Source organism: Phodopus roborovskii, unplaced genomic scaffold (genome assembly GCF_943737965.1).
Source record: "Phodopus roborovskii unplaced genomic scaffold, PHOROB, whole genome shotgun sequence".
Classification (NCBI taxonomy): domain Eukaryota; kingdom Metazoa; phylum Chordata; class Mammalia; order Rodentia; family Cricetidae; genus Phodopus; species Phodopus roborovskii.
This window is the reverse complement of record NW_026126549.1, coordinates 17180728-17199400: the sequence shown is the minus strand read 5'-3', so window position 1 is coordinate 17199400 and position 18673 is coordinate 17180728. Positions and strand designations below refer to the sequence as shown.

At 41.5% G+C, this 18673-nt stretch overlaps 1 protein-coding gene across 1 annotated transcript in view; it reads right to left on the bottom strand.

Annotated features, from left to right (window-relative positions):
- Megf10 (multiple EGF like domains 10) overlaps window positions 1–18673 on the bottom strand; it is a 137418-nt gene that overhangs the window by 38530 nt on the left and 80215 nt on the right. Inside the window, exons 6-9 of the mRNA XM_051201183.1 lie at window positions 11812–12058; window positions 9895–10015; window positions 6700–6836; window positions 1743–1955 (exon numbers count right to left, since the gene is read on the bottom strand). Of these exons, the coding sequence (XP_051057140.1) occupies window positions 1743–1955; window positions 6700–6836; window positions 9895–10015; window positions 11812–12058 (718 nt within the window). The remainder of the gene's footprint in view (window positions 1–1742; window positions 1956–6699; window positions 6837–9894; window positions 10016–11811; window positions 12059–18673) is intronic.

Below are 18673 nucleotides of genomic sequence, written 5' to 3'. Positions count from 1 at the left end.
ATGGAAACTTTCATTGCACTATGTGTATTTTACTAACTACACAGAAAGGCTTGGATAAATTTACTGCATGAATTATATATAAAATGGCAAATCTCTACTTGCTTTATTAGATGATAAGAGAACAAATTAGGCTTTCAATTAAAACAATGATTCTAAGTCCCTGCATTTTACAGGGATGTTCAAGATAGGAGAATTCATAAATGACTCCAGCTGTGTAGCCAGTGTGATAGACTCATGTAACCCACATTTAACCAGCTTTAACAGGAATGTGCAAAAGATAATTTTTAAAAATAGTTTTCGTGAGTAAGGGCATTTAAATTGTTAATGTTCGATAGACATCACTTCAGCATTGTCTTCATCCATGTTATTGGCAAACAATCTATCTATCCACTTCTTTATTGGAGTATATACATTTAATCCAAAGAGGCCTATGTCAGTATGATCAAGGGGGGGGAACACCTTCCACCTGCATCTAGAAACCCAGTTCCACCAAAACCAAGTCCCCATGCTTCTCCAGTTCCTCTCAGAATAGAGGTTTACTCTGTGTAGTTTTCTGCTTTATTGGGTTTCAGTTGTGTCAACAAGAAAACAACCCACCAGTGATGGCACTACACAAGGCTTGCCTTACTGTAGAGGAAGCCAAACTCATGATTTGTGTTTAACTGTACCAGCCCCTTACACAGCAGAAAGTTGAAAATAAACCTTTGTAGAGCCTTTATTATCTGCATACTTATCCAATATTTCATGTAAGAGATAGCAATATGTTTCAGTGATGGAAACGCAACGTTGACCATAGCACAGTTGCTTGAATCACTTGGAGAGTACACTTCTTCACACACACACACACACACACACAACAATATAAAGTTGATTTCTCTTCTGTTCATAATAATGGCTTAAAGAATAAGCCAACCACACACTTCTGTTCCCCTCTAATGCTTATGTGTTTGGGATTTGATATGGCTAAGTATAAATGGAGGATCATCTGTCCTGACTGCAAATAAAAGTCTTTCTTCTAACAGCTGAACTGTTGTTTACTGCACTACACTTTTGTCCATTTATCTTTTCCAGAAGTCTGCATATGCCTGGGAATTCTGTTCTATGTATCTGGAACGTGGAGAAGGGGTAAAGGAAAGAATAGGTGGGAAGATACTTTTCAGGGACAGACAAGGCACAGTAGGGTGAACAGGAGTGTGGTTTCCTGTTCCTAGGTTTTTGAGCTGAAAGAACCCTCTGAGGGTTATTTTTTTTGGGGGGGGGGCTCAGAGTCAGAGCAATCAGTTCTGAAAGCTATTCCACATGTGAAGCACTTTCACAAACCTCGCTCACTTCCTCTCAGTCGCCTTTCTTGTCTCCCACAGATGTGCTGTCAAGTAAAAGATGCTGCAGTGAGCATGATATTTTCACATCCTGAACTTGGTTTAACCCCTGTCTCTCCATGGTATCTTTGCTTCTAAGGGAGTGTCACACAATTCTTCTCTTAGGGAACAGGTCTGTACATTTTAGCAAAGCCATTTTTACCAGTCCCCATCAATGGGGTAAAAAAAAAAAAAATTACTCAATACCCACCAACAACCAATAACCTTCACCCTTTGAACAGGAGCTTTCAGTCACTAAGTGAAAAAAAAAAAATTGTCCTTCAACTTGATGGTTTCTGTCAATGAGAGGCCATTCTTGCCAACCCTGGGACACTAAAGTTAGAACTTTAATAGAAAATGTTCCCCAGAGCAGCTGGCACTCACCTATGAGTGTTGTCCAGGTGGCAGGGGCACCGCTTGTCGCATTTGATGCCGTACAGGCCCTCGGGACACAGGCGCACCTCACAAAGATCGCCTGCAAAGCCTGCTTCACATAGGCACGCCCCGCTCACGTGGTAACACTTCCCTCCGTTAACACACTTGCAGGTCTCTTCACAGCGAACTCCATAGGTCCCAACTGAACATTCCTCCTGACACCTATTCAAACAAGAGGCAGACGGTGGGTTCAAAGGGGCCTAAACATGTACACATTGAAGCTTTTCGAATCCATAGTATTTCATGTTTGCTCCATTATAGGCAGAAAAGCACTCATTGCTGTCTCATACAGATCACTCCGGATAATAACATTAACAATCGTAAGCATGAAAAACGGAGAACTAAATACAAAGACTCAAAGCATTCGGAACTTCCAACATCAGGTGTCCTCTACCCCAGTTTGTAGTTTATTAAGAAGGCTTTGTTTGTGTAGACTAGCGATTTTTTTTTTTCCTTTTGGCAAGTGAGATATTGCTCTCTGTTGGGAAGCATGGCCAAATGGAAATGGAAAAAAACCCACCTTAGTGTCTTTCTAACAAAAAAAGAAGTAGTGTGGAGGGAGGGTATAGATGCTTAGGTAAGTTGGGTGAAGTGGGGAGCTTATGCGGATGCTGGAGGAAAGGAAGGCATCTTGACTGCTCTGTGAGAAGCATGAGTGGTTATTGGGGCTAGCCAAATCTCATTTTGGCGAGGTGAGGTGATGGAGAGAGTCCAGCCAAAAATACACAGATGAAGTCACACCTAGTGGAGGGCTCATCTTGGTAGGGGACACTGTCTCAGCAACCACTTCCCATGTGGCTTTCCACTCATGCCAGACTATAATTAAAAAAAAAAAAATGTAGGTCAGCATTGCATTTTTCAGATCTGTACAATGCAAGCAGCAAGGCGTGCTTAAGAGCAACGATGGAGAAACAGTTCCAAGAGAAACAGCCTTTCCTCCAGGCTTGGCATAATTTTAATGATAAGGTGTGGTGAGTGTCAATACTGGGCGTCTAAGAATAGAGGGAAAACCCTTGGAGTCTTCTGACATTTTGCTGGTTGACACTGGCTCTAGCATGCATTAAATGTGATGGAGAAAAGGGAAAGGACCTTCTAGTAGGTTTCATTGCTTCTGGACATCTCCAAGTGCATTTGTCAGCATGCCATCACTAACTGCTTAACCGCAAAAGAACTTTTCGAGCCGCTGAGTGAATACTTCAAATAAATCCACGTAGAGTTTAGAGCTACATATGAACGCATATAGCTACTTTTAGACTGGAGTATTTTTATAAAGGTCCTCAATATTTTTAACCTTCAAGATCTTTAACAAACCAAGTCATCCGATTTGTTCTTTGAAAGTGTGCACTTTAAAGAGAGACTCAGTGATTGAACCTAACCTAAATTTTTGCTAAAGACTGGCAAGAGAGCTTCTCAATATGCCTGATGGGATGTCCTTGCAACTCAATGCTAATGAATAAAATAGAAAAGAAAATACCACTTCCTCACTCTCATCTATGAATTGATAAATACAATAAAATGCTAAACTTTGCATTGGTGGGATGACTCAGGGGTAAAGACACCTAGTGGCCTCAGATAGATCCCAGAAGCCACGTGACTAAAAGAGTAACTGTTTTCCACAAGTTGCTCTCTGACCCCAACACAGGTTTAATGCACCACCCCACCACCAACACACACAGTAAATATATAAATATTGATTAGGGAAAACTGAACTTTGAGTTATCTACACAGTTTTAATGTGGCTGGGAAAGTTATGTCACCCCATTACATGGAACTAGCAGCATGTGAGGGCTCATTGTGTGTTGGCACAGTATTTTCTTTGTCTTGGAAGGTAACATGTATTATAGCTGGTCTTGGCCTGTATTCACCTTTCGAGCCTCTAATTTAACATCGAGTAGTTTCTAGTGTCAATTCAGAACAAGTACACTTGGATTTGCTGCCCAGGCTGTCACTGTGAGAGCTGGTTCTTCTGTCAGTGCCAAGCCTTCCTGTCAGTAATCACTGTGCCTTTCTATCTCCAAACCCAAACATGGGGGCAGCTTTCTAGGAGAGACTTTTCCAGTGTTTGTTTTTTTTTTTTTTTTTTTAATCACCGTTTTAAGTATGTATAGATGTATAAGATACAGTGTGATAATTCAATGCGTGAATTCAGAACGTTTTCTGTCTTAAATAAACGTCATGGAGTGGAGTCTTTCCAGTTGGTCTCTAGCTTAAGACTATTTCCCTTTCATACCCTTAGGGTTGCTTTTTGTGATCCCACAAGAAACAAGAAAGGCTATCTCAGGAATCAGTAATACACTACTTTCTTAAGAAAGATGGCAGAGAAATTACAGAGAGTAATAAACATTGGCCAGAGAAGAAATGTAGAAATTGTGGATTTCTATTAAAAATAAAAGAAGAAAGGGATTTCTAGTATCGTTCTAGAACTAGGAGAAAGGGTAATCATTAAATAGACATAAACTGATAAAACACTAATTAATGGGGTATATCCTTACATTGATGTCATCCTGATCACTACTTTGCATCTGGCTGTAAATTTAAGGAAGAGAAAGTAAATGGGGGTGGTGATCCTTGTCTTTGAAGCACCTCAGTTCCCAGAGTGACCAGAATAGCTGAATCAAATTGTGATTGCTTGTGAAAGACTTCCCCTCTTCCTGCAGCCTGCTTTGTAACATCTGGAGCAGCTGTCCTGGGGGAAAGTCAAAGACACTGAGAAGGAGCCAATTCTTCCACAGTCACAGAGACAGGTGAGTGCCTCTTCCTTGGAGAAGACCAGTGCTGCGTTCCTCCAGTGCCAAGCTGCCGTTCCCGACTTTGTGCCATTTCTTCACTGTCAGAGTCACACAGAACACAGACCTGGCAGGGCTGTCTTGGGGTTCACAACAATAGACTTCATTACTGAGTCATGAACACTCACTGAGCAACTGAGCATTGTTTATAGGCACGGACCCAGGCCCTGCCATCAAAAGACCACAGAGTAATTCTGCCACATCATTAGCACCTCTTAAGGCATCTTCACACAGAGCTCTGTGAGGATCCCAGAAATGTCTTCCCTTCGTTTCTTGTCTACTTCACTGTACTGCATCTTCTAATACCACAGTACCCTTTGGGTCTTTACACAAACCTCAAAGCCTCTTATTTGTCATCCTTTGCGTGGTCCTGCAAGCCTGCAGAGTATGCCAGTTGTTTCTCTGTGGTGGGGTGGCTGGCGTCCCCACATCCTGGGTATATTTTCTGACAGCTGCCTGCGGTGAGAACCGGTGTGGAGGAGCCCTCCTAATCACAGTGCTCCAGGCACACTGATGTCTCAGGACAAGTGAAGGGACACTTGCAATCCCCACCCTTGGGTCTCCTCCCCACCTCCTGCCACAAACTTCCTCACAGACACTCACTGTGTTCTTTGATAGAGGGAGAAATCAGTTTTCTGTCATCCCATGGATTGGGTATGCTAATAACGTAAAATGAGGATAGCGATGGAAAACAGCAACCACAGGTCACCACTGATTCCTTACCAAAGCATAGGTAGAAGAGCAATCACCCCCACCCCACTTCACTTTTACCCCCTTACCTTTGAGTTTCAAAAGTTGATTTGAAAATTAGCTATTATTCTCTACCCCTGAATTCCAAGTCAATGAGCACAAGCTCACTGGCCTGATGGGTGTGTTTTTGTATTGCTTTTAAACTTAAATCTCTAAGTGCACTGAAGTCTTTCTAGAACCCAAAACATTGTAGAAATAATCACTTAGAAGCCTCTTGGTTTTGTGTCTCTTTTCATTCCTGTCAATCAATCATCTAATGACCTCATCTATCCAAAGCACAGCTTAGAACTAGGCGATGGGTCACAAAGTAACACAGACTAGCCCCGTTCTATATTGTAGAGCAAATAATCGAGATAACTGCAATTCCTACATCAAGACACTAAGTAAACAAAAAATGGCTTTTATTTGAATTTAGCGGCTATTTCTAACAAAAGACCTTAACAAAACAAAGGACTGGAAAGGAGATAATGTAGAAACCAGAAATTGTAGACAGAAAATTCCTCGATGCTATGTCCCACAAAGCAGAATAAACATTGACCTCCTACTCATCAGAATCAATTCAGAACTTCAAATTGGTCTAATAAGAAAATGAGCAAGTCATTAGAAACATTTTTAAACCAACAGATTAACTTTTAGTGGTGGGTACTATCACTGCAAAATCCAACAATCCTAGTACTTGCTTAAAATATTTATTGGTAAGGTAAGGAGTACGTAAGTAGAAACATGAAAAAAAAGTTTTTCTTTATCTAGAAAATATCCAGTTAGAAACTGAAAAAAAGATTTTTTAAAATGTATAAAATACTTAAAAATGCACTTAATAAGAAAAAATAGATACTGCCTGGAGAGGTGGAGAAGCTCATAGTATGTAATCAAAAGTCATAAATTAGCAGAATTTTGGAAATAAAAAGTACTCTTAAGATATTCTGGGTGATGAGAAGGAAGTTACACTACATGTAAGTTCCGAACTACATGTCCCATTTGAGAACTAATCTGTCAATGCCTCATCCCTCCTCTCATTATTCTGTGTTACCTCAAGTCTGTCTAAAGATACTGAAAATGTAGAGTGGCCGTCCTAATCACTCTGCGTTTCAGAGTGACACCTTCATCATGGGTTCTGAATAGCTCAAGTTCTATTGTCTTTTTCTAATGCTTTCTCTCATTTCTTCCAGTTCAATGTAGCTGTCCTGTGACTGTGCTTCATTCATTCATTCAACAGGGATAGATTTTCGAACATCTTTAGACTTTCTAGATGCCTCTGGAATATTATGTAGTAGTTGTAGTTGCACGATACTGAGCATGCTCCCCAGACTCTTCAAACTGTCCTTTTTAATTTATTATGTATAGTGAGAGAAACACAACGGTGTCCTTACCGTTCCCCTGTGTATCCTGGGCTGCAGTGACACTGTCCTGTGGCAGCATCACACGTTCCTCCGTTGTGGCACTGGCATTCTTGGGAACAGTTCTTTCCAAAGCGACCCTCAGGGCAGGGCTGGCCACACACTGTGCCCTGGATTCAAAGAGACTTAGAAAATTAGATGGGCCACCAGCCAGAACCGTGAAAGGCAGAGGAAGAAAATGGAGACAACAGAAAGGGAGGGAGAGATTTGGAGGACAGGGCTGTGAGAAAATTAGATTAAGGTCATTTTAGAACACAAAATGTTCATTGTTAAAATAGGAAGAATTTCAAACTGAGTATTGACTTGATAAGCCCAAATCTCAAGATACATTCAAAGGCAGGAGAATAGTGATCCTAAGAAAAACTGAACCCTAAGATTAAATTACATAAAATTATTATGGCAACCTAAGGGATCTATAAACACTCCAAAGTGTTCTTCCCTGAGCCTTCCTCCCCCCAGAAGTTAATAATGCTCACTGAGCATTCGCTACATAAGTAGCAACATCTGATGAATACAAAACACCAAATTCTTTCCCAGATGCTGGGCGCTATCTCTAGCTTCTTAAGATGTCACAGAGGATGGAGGGGAAACTGAGGTTGGTATGTAAAATAAATTTTTAAAAATGTAATAAATAAGTAAAATAACAAAAAGGTGCAACAGTGCATAAGGTTGAAACTTGGTGTGCTTGAATTAACATTAATAACATCACCTAAGAAAGATTCCTACAGGAATTAACCATTGTTTCAGAAGAAAAGACATATTTTCAAGCAGGTTCAATAAACATTTCTGAGGCAAACTTATTTCCCAAGGAGAACCCAAGAAAGTTGCTAGGACATTTCTCCTCAACCTACCAGCCATCCTTAGCAAGTGCAGTCATGTATATTCTAATCCTGAGTGTGTGAAATGAAGACATGGTCTGGAGATCTTAATATCGGTGAAATACACCACTGTTTCTTACTTCACTTAGCTATGTAACTTGGGTTTACAGCCTCTGATTTATTGGAGTTATAATCATTAGAATATTTATTAGAGTCATAATTAGTACAAACAGCATACCCTACATAATGGGATTTCCTTCATGTTTTCCATTGTTCTCTCTCTCCAAAGAGGCAGACTGAGTACTCTGAAATTGGAGCCTAGCTAGAATACCAGATGTTTTTCTAAATGTTTATTCTGGATAGTGTAAGAAATACATTTTCTCTAACTACTGGCTACCCCTAAAGGCAGTTGGTGAGCTAATTAAGTCTCCTCTGATGGTTTCAAGCTATCCACCAACAGGAAAGATTCCCCTCCAGGCTCCTGGAACCATAAAAGCCCTTTAGAGACAATTCAGATTAGTGCTTAACCGAGAATGGTCCTCATGCCAGGCATTTTGCTAAGCACTGAGATTTAAGGATAACTGCCTTTGCCTGGCCTGTTTATGGGTGATGAGAGCAGATACAAAAATAACTCTAATTACTCTGTGCTAGGACATCTTACCACACTTAGTGGAATATAACATTTCCAAAGGAATGGTGGACTGAGGGCCAGCTAACAGTTGACCAAGGTTCAGTGGGTGGTGGGATCTGCTGCAAATGCTCATTTACGCTGGGTCTGATTCTAAAGACCCATCATGGTCCCTCATAATTTCCAGGGATGCTGTTGAAATGTTGGCTATGGATAAAGTTCATTGTAAACAAACAGTGGAAAGATGACAATGTTGCTATTGACTGAGGTGTGTGTGTGAGTGTGTGCATGTGTGTGTGTGAGTGTGTGTGAGAGTGTGTGTGTGTGTGTGTGTGTGTGTGTGTGTGTGTGTAATACCAGTTCATCTTTGGAAACATCTAAAATAACAATACAAATAAGATGTTGCAAAGGGGAAATTTAAGTTGGGAGTTCAGTTACCCGCAGAGGGAAGAACATTTGGAAGCTTCTATTAAGAAACATCTGTTGTGGCCTAAAGGAAGTGGTTGAGGACAGATTCCAGGGAACCAACAGAGTGGATCCATCTGTCTGCCTCCTGGATTCTTCATGCCAGGCTCTGGCCACCACCTTCCCACATTGTGACTTCCAGGTGACAAGGGAACATTTCAACCTCAAGGTGAAATGCCTGTAGTTCTTCACTCAGAGAACTTGGGGTTCCCTGAACACTGCACTACAACAAGACTCTTCCCTTGCCACAAACCCAGCAAGGGCCAGTGTTGGTAGAAGATGCTGATGCAGGAGCTGGGAGATGAGAAGGAGTCCAAGATAATCTGACACTTCTACTCAGGCTTCTAGGAAACATTGGCTTGTACTTAGATCCAAAAGGCTGAGGCATATAGTAGGTTTTGGTTTCCTAACATTTGCTTTGCCGGGCCTTCTGGAACCACCCCAGTGATCCTTGTACAGCTTCCTTCCACCCTCAGGCCCTCAACAAAAGGCTGCACCCCCTAACTCCATTCCATCTAGTTCCGATACTTTGCTTCAAGAATCAGACTTTGTCTGGCCAGTTTCTGACCTTCACCATGGGTCTGATCAATTTGCTGAATGCTTGCCACAGTGGTCTTGAAAAAAAAAAAAAACACCTCTCCCATATGTCATAAGGCCCATGCCTATGTTTTTTGTCATATCAGCTATAGAAAGTATAGCTTAGGTGGAGTCTAGATAGTCAGTGACATTTTGACTTCAAGCTACCAAGGTTGGAGTAAATAACAGGATAGTTATCTCCTTGACTCTGCCTACTACATTTCTCTATCCCTGTTTTGATTTCCCACCTGGCCTGGCTAACTCCTGTCTGTCCATTGGCCAGAACAACTTTGTTCATCAACCAATAAAAGAAACATATATTCACAGCATACAGAAGGACATCCTCCATCATGGATGCAATTGTGAATGTAGTTATTGAACAGTTTCATTATTTATCAGCTGCTGTTGTTATGTGTGAGATCATATATCTGCTTCTTTTTCTCTTTGGGGAACATGCAGATCCATGGTTGTTATTATTTCCATCAGAGTTCTTAATACACTTTATGGACAAATGCAGGACAAAGTTACCTCTGACTTCTCTGATCTGAAGGATTTCTTTTGCGTATCTGAGTGTAGGAATCATAGCCACCATTGCTACTTTCTTTTGTACTAAAGTCTCCTTATGATATTCTCTTGTGTGTCCTGGAATGTGTGACTATTGGGAGCAGAAGGGACACTTACCATCCAGCCAGAAGGGCAAGAGCATACTCCAGTTACATGATGACACACACCTCCATTTTGGCAGGGACATCTCTGCTCACATTGTGGGCCATGTTTGCCAGGGGGACAAAGATCTTCACAACTAAAGGATTTAAGTGAAACATAAGACACTGGTATTTATCCAAGTGCATGATCCTCAGAGTAACAGACATCTCATTATCCAGAACCCTAAAATATATAATCTTTCCTCCTTATTCGAAAATGATTAACTTAATCAGCTTTCAGACATTAATCACGATGGCTGGAAGTGTCTTGATGGGCCCTTAGGTCCTTTTTTCAGTCCTTCTTGTGGTTTAAGACCTGCCTCTCTCTCTTTCGTGTGTGTGTGTGTGTGTGTGTGTGTGTGTGTGTGTGTGTTCTCTCTGTGTGCAGGTATGCTTGCCCATATGCATGCATACAGAGGCCAGAGGAGGATGCAGGATGTCTTCTACCAGTCTCCACTTACTCCCCTTAGACAGGGTCTCTCACTGAACTTGGAGGTCACTGACTATAGCTCAGCTGGTGTCCAACAAGCCCCAGGGTCACCTGTCTCTTCCTGCTCTTGATTCCCAGCACTAGAGTTATAAGAACCAAAGATCACACCTGTTTTTTTATGTGGGTGCTAGGGATCCGAACTCAGATCCCTAGGCTTGCACAGCATGAACTCCCACCAAGTCATCTACTTGACCCTGGTTTTGGGGAATATCTCTCCATTCTAGAGCTCCAGGAAGGAGAGTGACCACACACTGGTGACAGAAGTAGTCCAGGGTAGTCTCCTAAGCTCTTGTGCTGGAGTGAAATCTACCGTTCTTTGGAAGTTTGTCCTATCATGAAGGAAGACCTGATGTTCACACGCTCCTTCCGTGTGCTAGTCACAGTTTTCAGCATTCTCGTCTCCTGAACGGCTCCACTCCTTTAACCCTACTGTTCTCTGATCTTCCCCGCTGAAACACCTTCATTTTTGCCCTGATAAAATGCCTCCAAGTTTTCCACAGCCCTATTTAATGCTGGCCTTGGTGAAAACCCATAAAAGTGATATTAACAATAAAACAGTTTGAAACAAACATCTATTCTGAAAACCAGGACTTTCTAGGCTAGCACATTTCCTCCTTTAATTCTACTTTAGACATTAGCACTGTCAGCAGGACATATTTACCTAATGAGCTACATTTCCCCGACTATTAGTTCTGTGATTTATGTGTGTAATTTTCCAAGTAAAGAACAAGATCTCTCTCTCTGTCTCTCTCTCCCTCCTTCCCTCTCTCCCCAAATTCTGCCTTTTACTCTGTTTTCAAAAGCAAACCAAAGAACGCTGTTCCCAAAATAAAGTCATGATGATCGAGGACTTATTTCAGTGTCCTCCAGAAAAAATAAATAAATAAATAAATAAATAAATAAATAAACGTTTAGTGTGCAATGCATCCTAACCGTTTGTGCACTTCTATTTCATAAAATGCACATAACCATGAGCACCACAGGACTCGTGATCTTTCATATTATTTCATATTGTCTTTCATTGTATGCAAACATTTCAGTCTCCTTCGTGGGCCCTGGATCCACCTGGATAAATCCAACTTATTGCCATAAGAGCAGAACCCCAGTCAACTATCAACTATTCCTAGACAGTGAATGGAATTGTGGGAGATTTGCAACAGAAACCCACACCTGTCATGGTAATCCCAAAACATACTCATTCACACCCACATCATTGGGTCAGCCTGGAGGCAGGTCCATATATCTTGGCTGACTGAACTCTGGCATTCAAAAGTCAAGCAGCAGTAGGCCCTAGTGGCCATCACAGCACTGTCTGGAACCTGTACCCGCAGCGGCTATTGAAGGAGCAGTAGAAATCGAGGTGCACTGTTATCCATGGTGCTGCCCCACGGCGCATCAACTTACAAGGCTCCAGTGTATCCTGGAGAACAGCGGCATTCTCCAGTGACGTGGTCGCAGGTCGCTCCGTTCTGGCACTGACATCTTTGGTGACAGTCATTACCATAGGTGCCTTGTTCACACCGGTCCTCACAGCGCCACCCCCGGTAGCCTGCAGCACAGTGGCAAGCCCCAGTGATGGGGTTGCACAAGGCTTTGTTTTTGCACTGACACCGACTACTACAGTGAGGCCCCCAGTGATCACCATCACAAGCTAGGATGAGAAAAAGAGGAGACATCAGAGTGTGAGGTTGGATCGTGCAGTTGTTCTCTGCTCTCTTTTGTGTGAGAGATAAGCCTTCATCATGATACCTACCACCTTTTAAATGTCTTAGATAAGGTTCCTTGTATCCCAGGGTGGTCTCAAACCAGCTCTGTAGTAAAGGATGTCCTTGAACTTCTGATCCTCCTGACTCTATCTCTTGGGTGCTGAGACTTGTGGTGTGAGCCATGACACCAGATTTATGCCATGCTGGAGACTGAACTCGGAGCTTCTAACTGCTAGGCAACCACTCTGCCAACTACGCTCCATCGCCTTCCTGGTCGACATTCTTACTCTGAGCATCCAGGCTCCAGCACCAACAGCTGCACGGCACCAGCTGCTGCTCAGGGTACCTGACACCAACCAGGCACCATTTGCGGTTTCATTCCACTGCTTAAGCATCACCATATTATTTTCTAGCTCCGGGGCTTTGCTCTTCCTATTCCCTAAACCACAATATGGAGTTTGATATGGCCATAGTAATGAGAGAGCTAGTGAAAGTTGTTAAGGAAAAGGAGGCTAGGAGGGAAACTGGGGATGAGCAGTTCATACAGAGGATTTTTTTGTACAAGGGACTGAAGTTGGAGGATTTTAGGCAAGGAAATGGAGTCATCCTTGGTGTTAGAAAAAAACTGCAAGAAAGACACAAAGCAGGATGAAGACCAACTGCTCAGATCAGTAAGAGGCGCTAGAACCCAGCCAGTAACAAGGAAAGGAAGAGGGGATCAGGAATTGGGTTGTTAAAGACCTTTGACTGGCCCTTTAGCAGCCTGGGTTTGCAAGATACCAATCAAAATGTATGTCAGTGGGTAAGCCCAAAGACCACCACAGAAAAAGCAGAATAAATATAGTAGCCTATTTAAAAAACACATCCAACCTAAGACTGAAAACAGACAACTAACAAAAAGGTATTAGGCACAGGAAACAATACAAAACAAAAGGAAAGAATAGACATTGAAAGATATATTCAAAGTGAGGCTTTGAATAATTAGAATGGCTGTTAGATAGAAGTCAGTGGTGGTAGGGTGGTGTCAGTGGAAGGAAACAATCCCAAAGCCCAAAGCCAACCATCCTGAAACCCATCATGAGGGACACAAACACCTTGCTTGGTAAACACCCATGTTCAGTTGTTTATTAGCTACCATCACCAGGAGTATGTGCCCCATCGAGAACTCTTAGGGCAAAGTGCATCTGTGTGTAAAAACTGTAAGTTCAACAGACCAGAAGTAATGCTGGGAAGAAAACAATAACCCTAAGCACACGGCTAGCAACTCGACAGAAGTGTGGGCTCCATCTTCCAACCGTATAACCTACCGTGGATTCCATAATAGCAAAAGGTTTAAAGGAATAATTCCATTTTTAATCAGTACAGCTTTGGTCTCATTAGTATTTTAATAAACACTCTTTAACAGAATTAAAAACAATGAGCGAGAGTTATTGAACTTAAAGCAGATGAGGGAAGCAATTACCTAGGAGCTCACAATCTTCTTTCACAAAATAAGATTAGGTGGCAACTCTAAAATGAGATCCAAACCTAATTATTATTCATATCAGTTCTTTAGTCTGTTGCCTGTAGTTTAGGGCCCTGCATTTTTAAAATTTCAACTTTCAGTCTTAAAAGAAAACCATACCGTTTTAAAACTGTACAGACACACCTTACCCTCATAGTTAGTTATCCTAGGCAGAGACAAATGTATCCTGTCTTTAAAGCCATCCAAAGTAAGGTATGTGGCTGTGTGTAACTCACTCCTTGTCTCATCAATCATCAGTAGAGAAAGAAGTCATCATTCTACCCAAGACAAATCCTCCATCCCTTTTTCTAATCCATTTCCTCCGCCTTAATCCTGGGTAGTCAGTCTACTTGACCCCTATTCTGTCACTAGTGATCTTATTCCTGACGCATGAAGGTCACCTTGACCTTGTTCTGGGGTCTGTGGAGTAGGGCACCATGTCTGTACACTGGGGTCACTCTCTATCACTGAACCTGGAGCTCAGGGATTGAGAGCCCCCAGATCCTCTCCATGTGACCCCAGCCATTTGCTGCCATATCTGACTTCTTACATGGGGCTAGGGATCTGAACTCAGGTCTTCACATTAGCACAGCAAGCACTTTCCTGGCTGAGGTATCCCTCCCCCCCCCCACCTCTTGACTCTGTTCATTAGTGAACTACATGCCGTATCTCAGATACTCACAGCAATTCTTCAGAACTTTTTGTTTTTCTTTGCTAAACCCTCTTCAAAGTTTTCATAGCTCCCACATTGTGGGAGCCTCAGATACCAGAGGGGCTAAATACCTGCCCCTTCTCGTTCTCCAAGGAAAATGAGCTGGCAGATACAAAAGGCAATTTTATCTTATAATATTCTGTTGACAAAGACTGCAAGGTTGTATTTTGAAACCTATGATAAGTTATTGTCAGGCCTTTCCCCCACTGTAACACTGTGCGTCACAGAATGCATTTTATAAAAGCACAATGGTGATGAAGTAAAAGAGAGATGCTGAGGAACCAGGACCCATCCCTTCTCTCCGTGAGCCCTCCCACAATCCATGCAACACTTCCCCAGGAAAGCAGACAAAAAGAAACCAGCTCTAATTTCTCAGAATTTGACCAAAAACTGAAAAGGGGGGGGGTACCTTAAGATAGCCCCTTATAATAAAAATGAGTTTATAATAGAAATTGATAATATCACCAGAGAAAAAAATAAAGAGTTGCAGGCTTTCAAAGAAATACTATCACACCAGCATGGTTAATTTCCTGGCTATGTTTGAGCACTGTGGCATGCTTTGAAGCGATAACTTCCCTGCTTTGGGCTATATTTTCCTACAAAGCCACTGCTACACAGACCCCACAGTGTGGGCACTGTGTCAACATGAGCTGCGGATGAGGGCAGAGCCTACATTCAGCAGTCTGAAGGCAGACAAGTAGGATGAATAGAGCACAGAAGCCTAAACACGATTGTGATTTCCTTTCTAAATTGTGTTTTACTGTTTTTGTCAGTGTATTTACTCTTGTATGTGTTCCGTTGAGTCATGCAGTTTACAACATAAAAGCCAGCTTTCTTCTATGAGTCCTACGCCTACTAGAGTAAGTGGGTAGTGTCTAGAAAGAAACAGATGCTCCTTATACTGATGCAGAATTTGACCAATTATCTTCAGTTCAAGAACTTCATTTGATCACAGCGTTTTGGGAAGGTCTTAACAAAAATATACCTAAATGTGTCCATAGTCTCTACAGACTCGATATGGGTTAGCTTAGAGACTCCGAAGAATAAGTACAACTCTTGTTCCTATTTCATAGATGACCAACTTGAGATCCAGGTGGCTTGTTCAAGGTTACAGGCCATGAGGCATTGAGCACAGAGAGCTTATCTCCAGAACCTGTGCCCTAAATCATTACATTTTACTCTTCTTAAATTATAATGATGTTTATCTCAGCACTCTCTATAATAAAAAAAAAAATTGGAAATAATCTAATTATCCAAGAACAGGAGACTGGTTTAAAAAAAGAAAAAAACCAAACTGTTATAATTATACTTCAGAGCACTGTGCACAATTAAAAATGATAGAGAGAATAGTTAATGAACTAGAATCTTGGCAATATCATAATTATAAAAAGTAGATTAAAAACAGCATAAATCATGTGATTCAATTTTCCCAGTGAACTAGATGAAACTGCCATTAATTTAAGTTTAAAATGCAAAGTATCAGTGGAAGCATTTGGCTGGATGTAATATCTGGGAGATGGAGGGCAGGGGAGAGCAGGAGAGCCAGAAAGCCGGAAAGCCGGAGAACATTGTGGACTCCACAGTAACCAGTCACCACTGGGCACCTCCGGGGGCCTGAGATGATGCATGTTTTCTTTTTAATTTTAATTTAGCTAGGTATCCTACATTTTCTAATACATGTCATCTTGACAAAAGCAAGCAACAATAGGCCATATTTTAAGGTGTATTTTATTTGCTGTACACTTTACCACCACAGTAAGCTTTTTGCTTTTGGCACACCAAGGATTAGTGCACTCAAATAAAATGTCTAAAAACACCCTAATAGTAAGATGTGGCACCAGTTTTCAGGCCCTACCAGGGATTTCTGTACGCCAGCTACAAGCATCTTTCATGAGGTGCCTGTGACATTAAAATGGTGCTTTTTTTTTTTTTTTTTTTTTTTTTTTAGGAGCATAGAATACCCCACAATTACATTTTATTTAATATGATCCATTGCAGTAGGGCAGATCACTGATAGCCACCATTCAAGAAATTCTTTGGGGTTAATCAAAAAACAGTCTTTAGGAGAACTGAGCCTGGGTGACTGCCTACACATTGAAAATGTAGAACATTTCTCAAAGGATATAAAATGCAATTTGAGGATAGCCTATAAGATGATAATCATTTCACACAAATAAGAAATTGGAAAACTCACTGTGAAAGAGTATTGACATGTGTGCCATGGAAATAAAGAGGCTACTATCATCGGGGTGAGGGAAATCAACTAAAGAAAAAGCAAAGTACAATTATATGTGCATGAAAATGTCATTAGGAAAGCCATTACTTTGTACACTAACAGATACTAATTAGTGAGTATTTTAAAAAACAAAAAGAAAACACTTTGGCATTCATATTTAGGAATACACAAACCTGGCAACTAGGTCTGCGTAGTGGCTACACTCAAAAACTGGTTGGGAAATGAACAAAAATGATTGTGTGTACAAAGAGCTACAACTTCTGAGATGAGACAGCCATTAAACCATTAAAAAAAATTCTAAGTGCTTTATTCTCCCTAAGCTACCTGGAACTGTCAATTCAGTCTTCATGCATAAGAGATGTATATGGTGTTAGAGAAGGAAGGGAGCTCTAAGTTCTTAACAGGTGCTAGGCTAAATTACTAGGAACATTATGAAGATATTTTATTTAAACCTTGCAATAACTCAATAAATAGGTGGAATTCTCCCAGTGTTCCCATGTGTAATGTGGACTCAGACAGAAGTTTTCCCAAAGTCATTGGCACTGGACTGCAAGCAAGGGCTCAACTCAAGCCAGTGCTTCAAAAGCTTCAGGCTTCTGTCACATCATCCCACACAAGCAAGGGGCACCTATTGTGAAACCAGCATGTTAGGACAAAGGCCTCACAGTTTTTTGCCTGAGAAATAATACTTGGTTTTGCCTAGAATGACAGTTTTCAGACTTCAGACCTACAGCAGCAAGTTTTTATAAGAACTACCCACCATGTACACGGTCTCTCGTGTATTAAAAAAAAAAAAGTCTTTGAGCAAATGGAGATACTGTACTACATCTCTTGTCTTCAAAAAAAAAAAAAAAAAAGGCAATGAAAGAATACAATTAGGGGCAAACGGAAATACCAAATTGAGAGGCCTACAGGAGGAATAATACAATAAGCATTGTCAGATCTCAGGATTTCTTCTGCTGGGGACAGGGAGGACAGGATGAAATCATTTTGTCCTTAGGGGATGTTTACCATCAAGTTCATCTTATTACAGAAGTCTTCAATCACTGGCTGGCACGTGGAGTGGTTAGAACCACTTTATATCAGTATACCTGATGCCCACATCTACTTCCAGCCTCGGGATCTTGAGCACATCTTCAAATTTTGTTTCATCTAATTTTCTTTTCACAGAAAAGTTAAGTGTGGCACTGCCAAGATTCTAGTAGTAGTTATCTGATTCCATACATTGGGATACCTGACCCTGGGGATGTGAGTGCCCTAGGACAGCATCCCCTGCTGTCTATGAAGCTAGAATAGCACTCACCTTGTCTTGGTTTGTATTGTTTTGCAGGAATCAGGCACACCTCAAAGGTCAACTTGATTCTCATAATGTAAATTTCAAACATAAACTGTCCTGCAAGAATTCAGGACTATAAGGAAAAGCAAGTACTGCCTTATGTCTTATTTATAACTGCTAATTAAAAACTGGGTTTACCATTCTACAAGAGGAAGCTCATACCTGGTACTGTAAACCTGGTCAAGAGCCCATGACTGGTACGTTCAAAAGTCATAGGCGAGGAACCTACTAGTAATGTTTTGCTAAATGGTCATGATGTCAAACTGCCTTCTAAACACTCATGTTTATATCCGTAGGTTAACTCTGCCCTCCACCTTTATCAGGGAAGTGTCTTACTGAAGTGAGTAGAAATTAATGCAGACGTCCATGATTAATGGGACACCTGTCCTTGGATGGGACATCTTTCACCTTCCCAAAGGTTCAGAGACTGTCACAGAAGAGGGGGTGGAAAGAATGTAATGGCCAAAGGAAGGGGAGATATGCAGCAAAAAGATGTTTTCCTGGATGCTGCGATATACTTGTTGCACCACGATGAACTCACTATATCTGTGGTTGCCTATACAACACCTGTGTTGTAAACATATCCTCATAGAGGGACTATCGGCAGTTAATGGTTGGGCAAGGGATGCATCTTCTTTAGTGGCACAGCTGCTGGTAAGTGGCTCATTCTCCAATGACTTCACACACACACACCCCCAACAAGCAACTCTAATTACACTAAGTGGGTCACATGCAAAAAGAAGTCATGAAAGGAGGGGGACTTGCTGAGAAG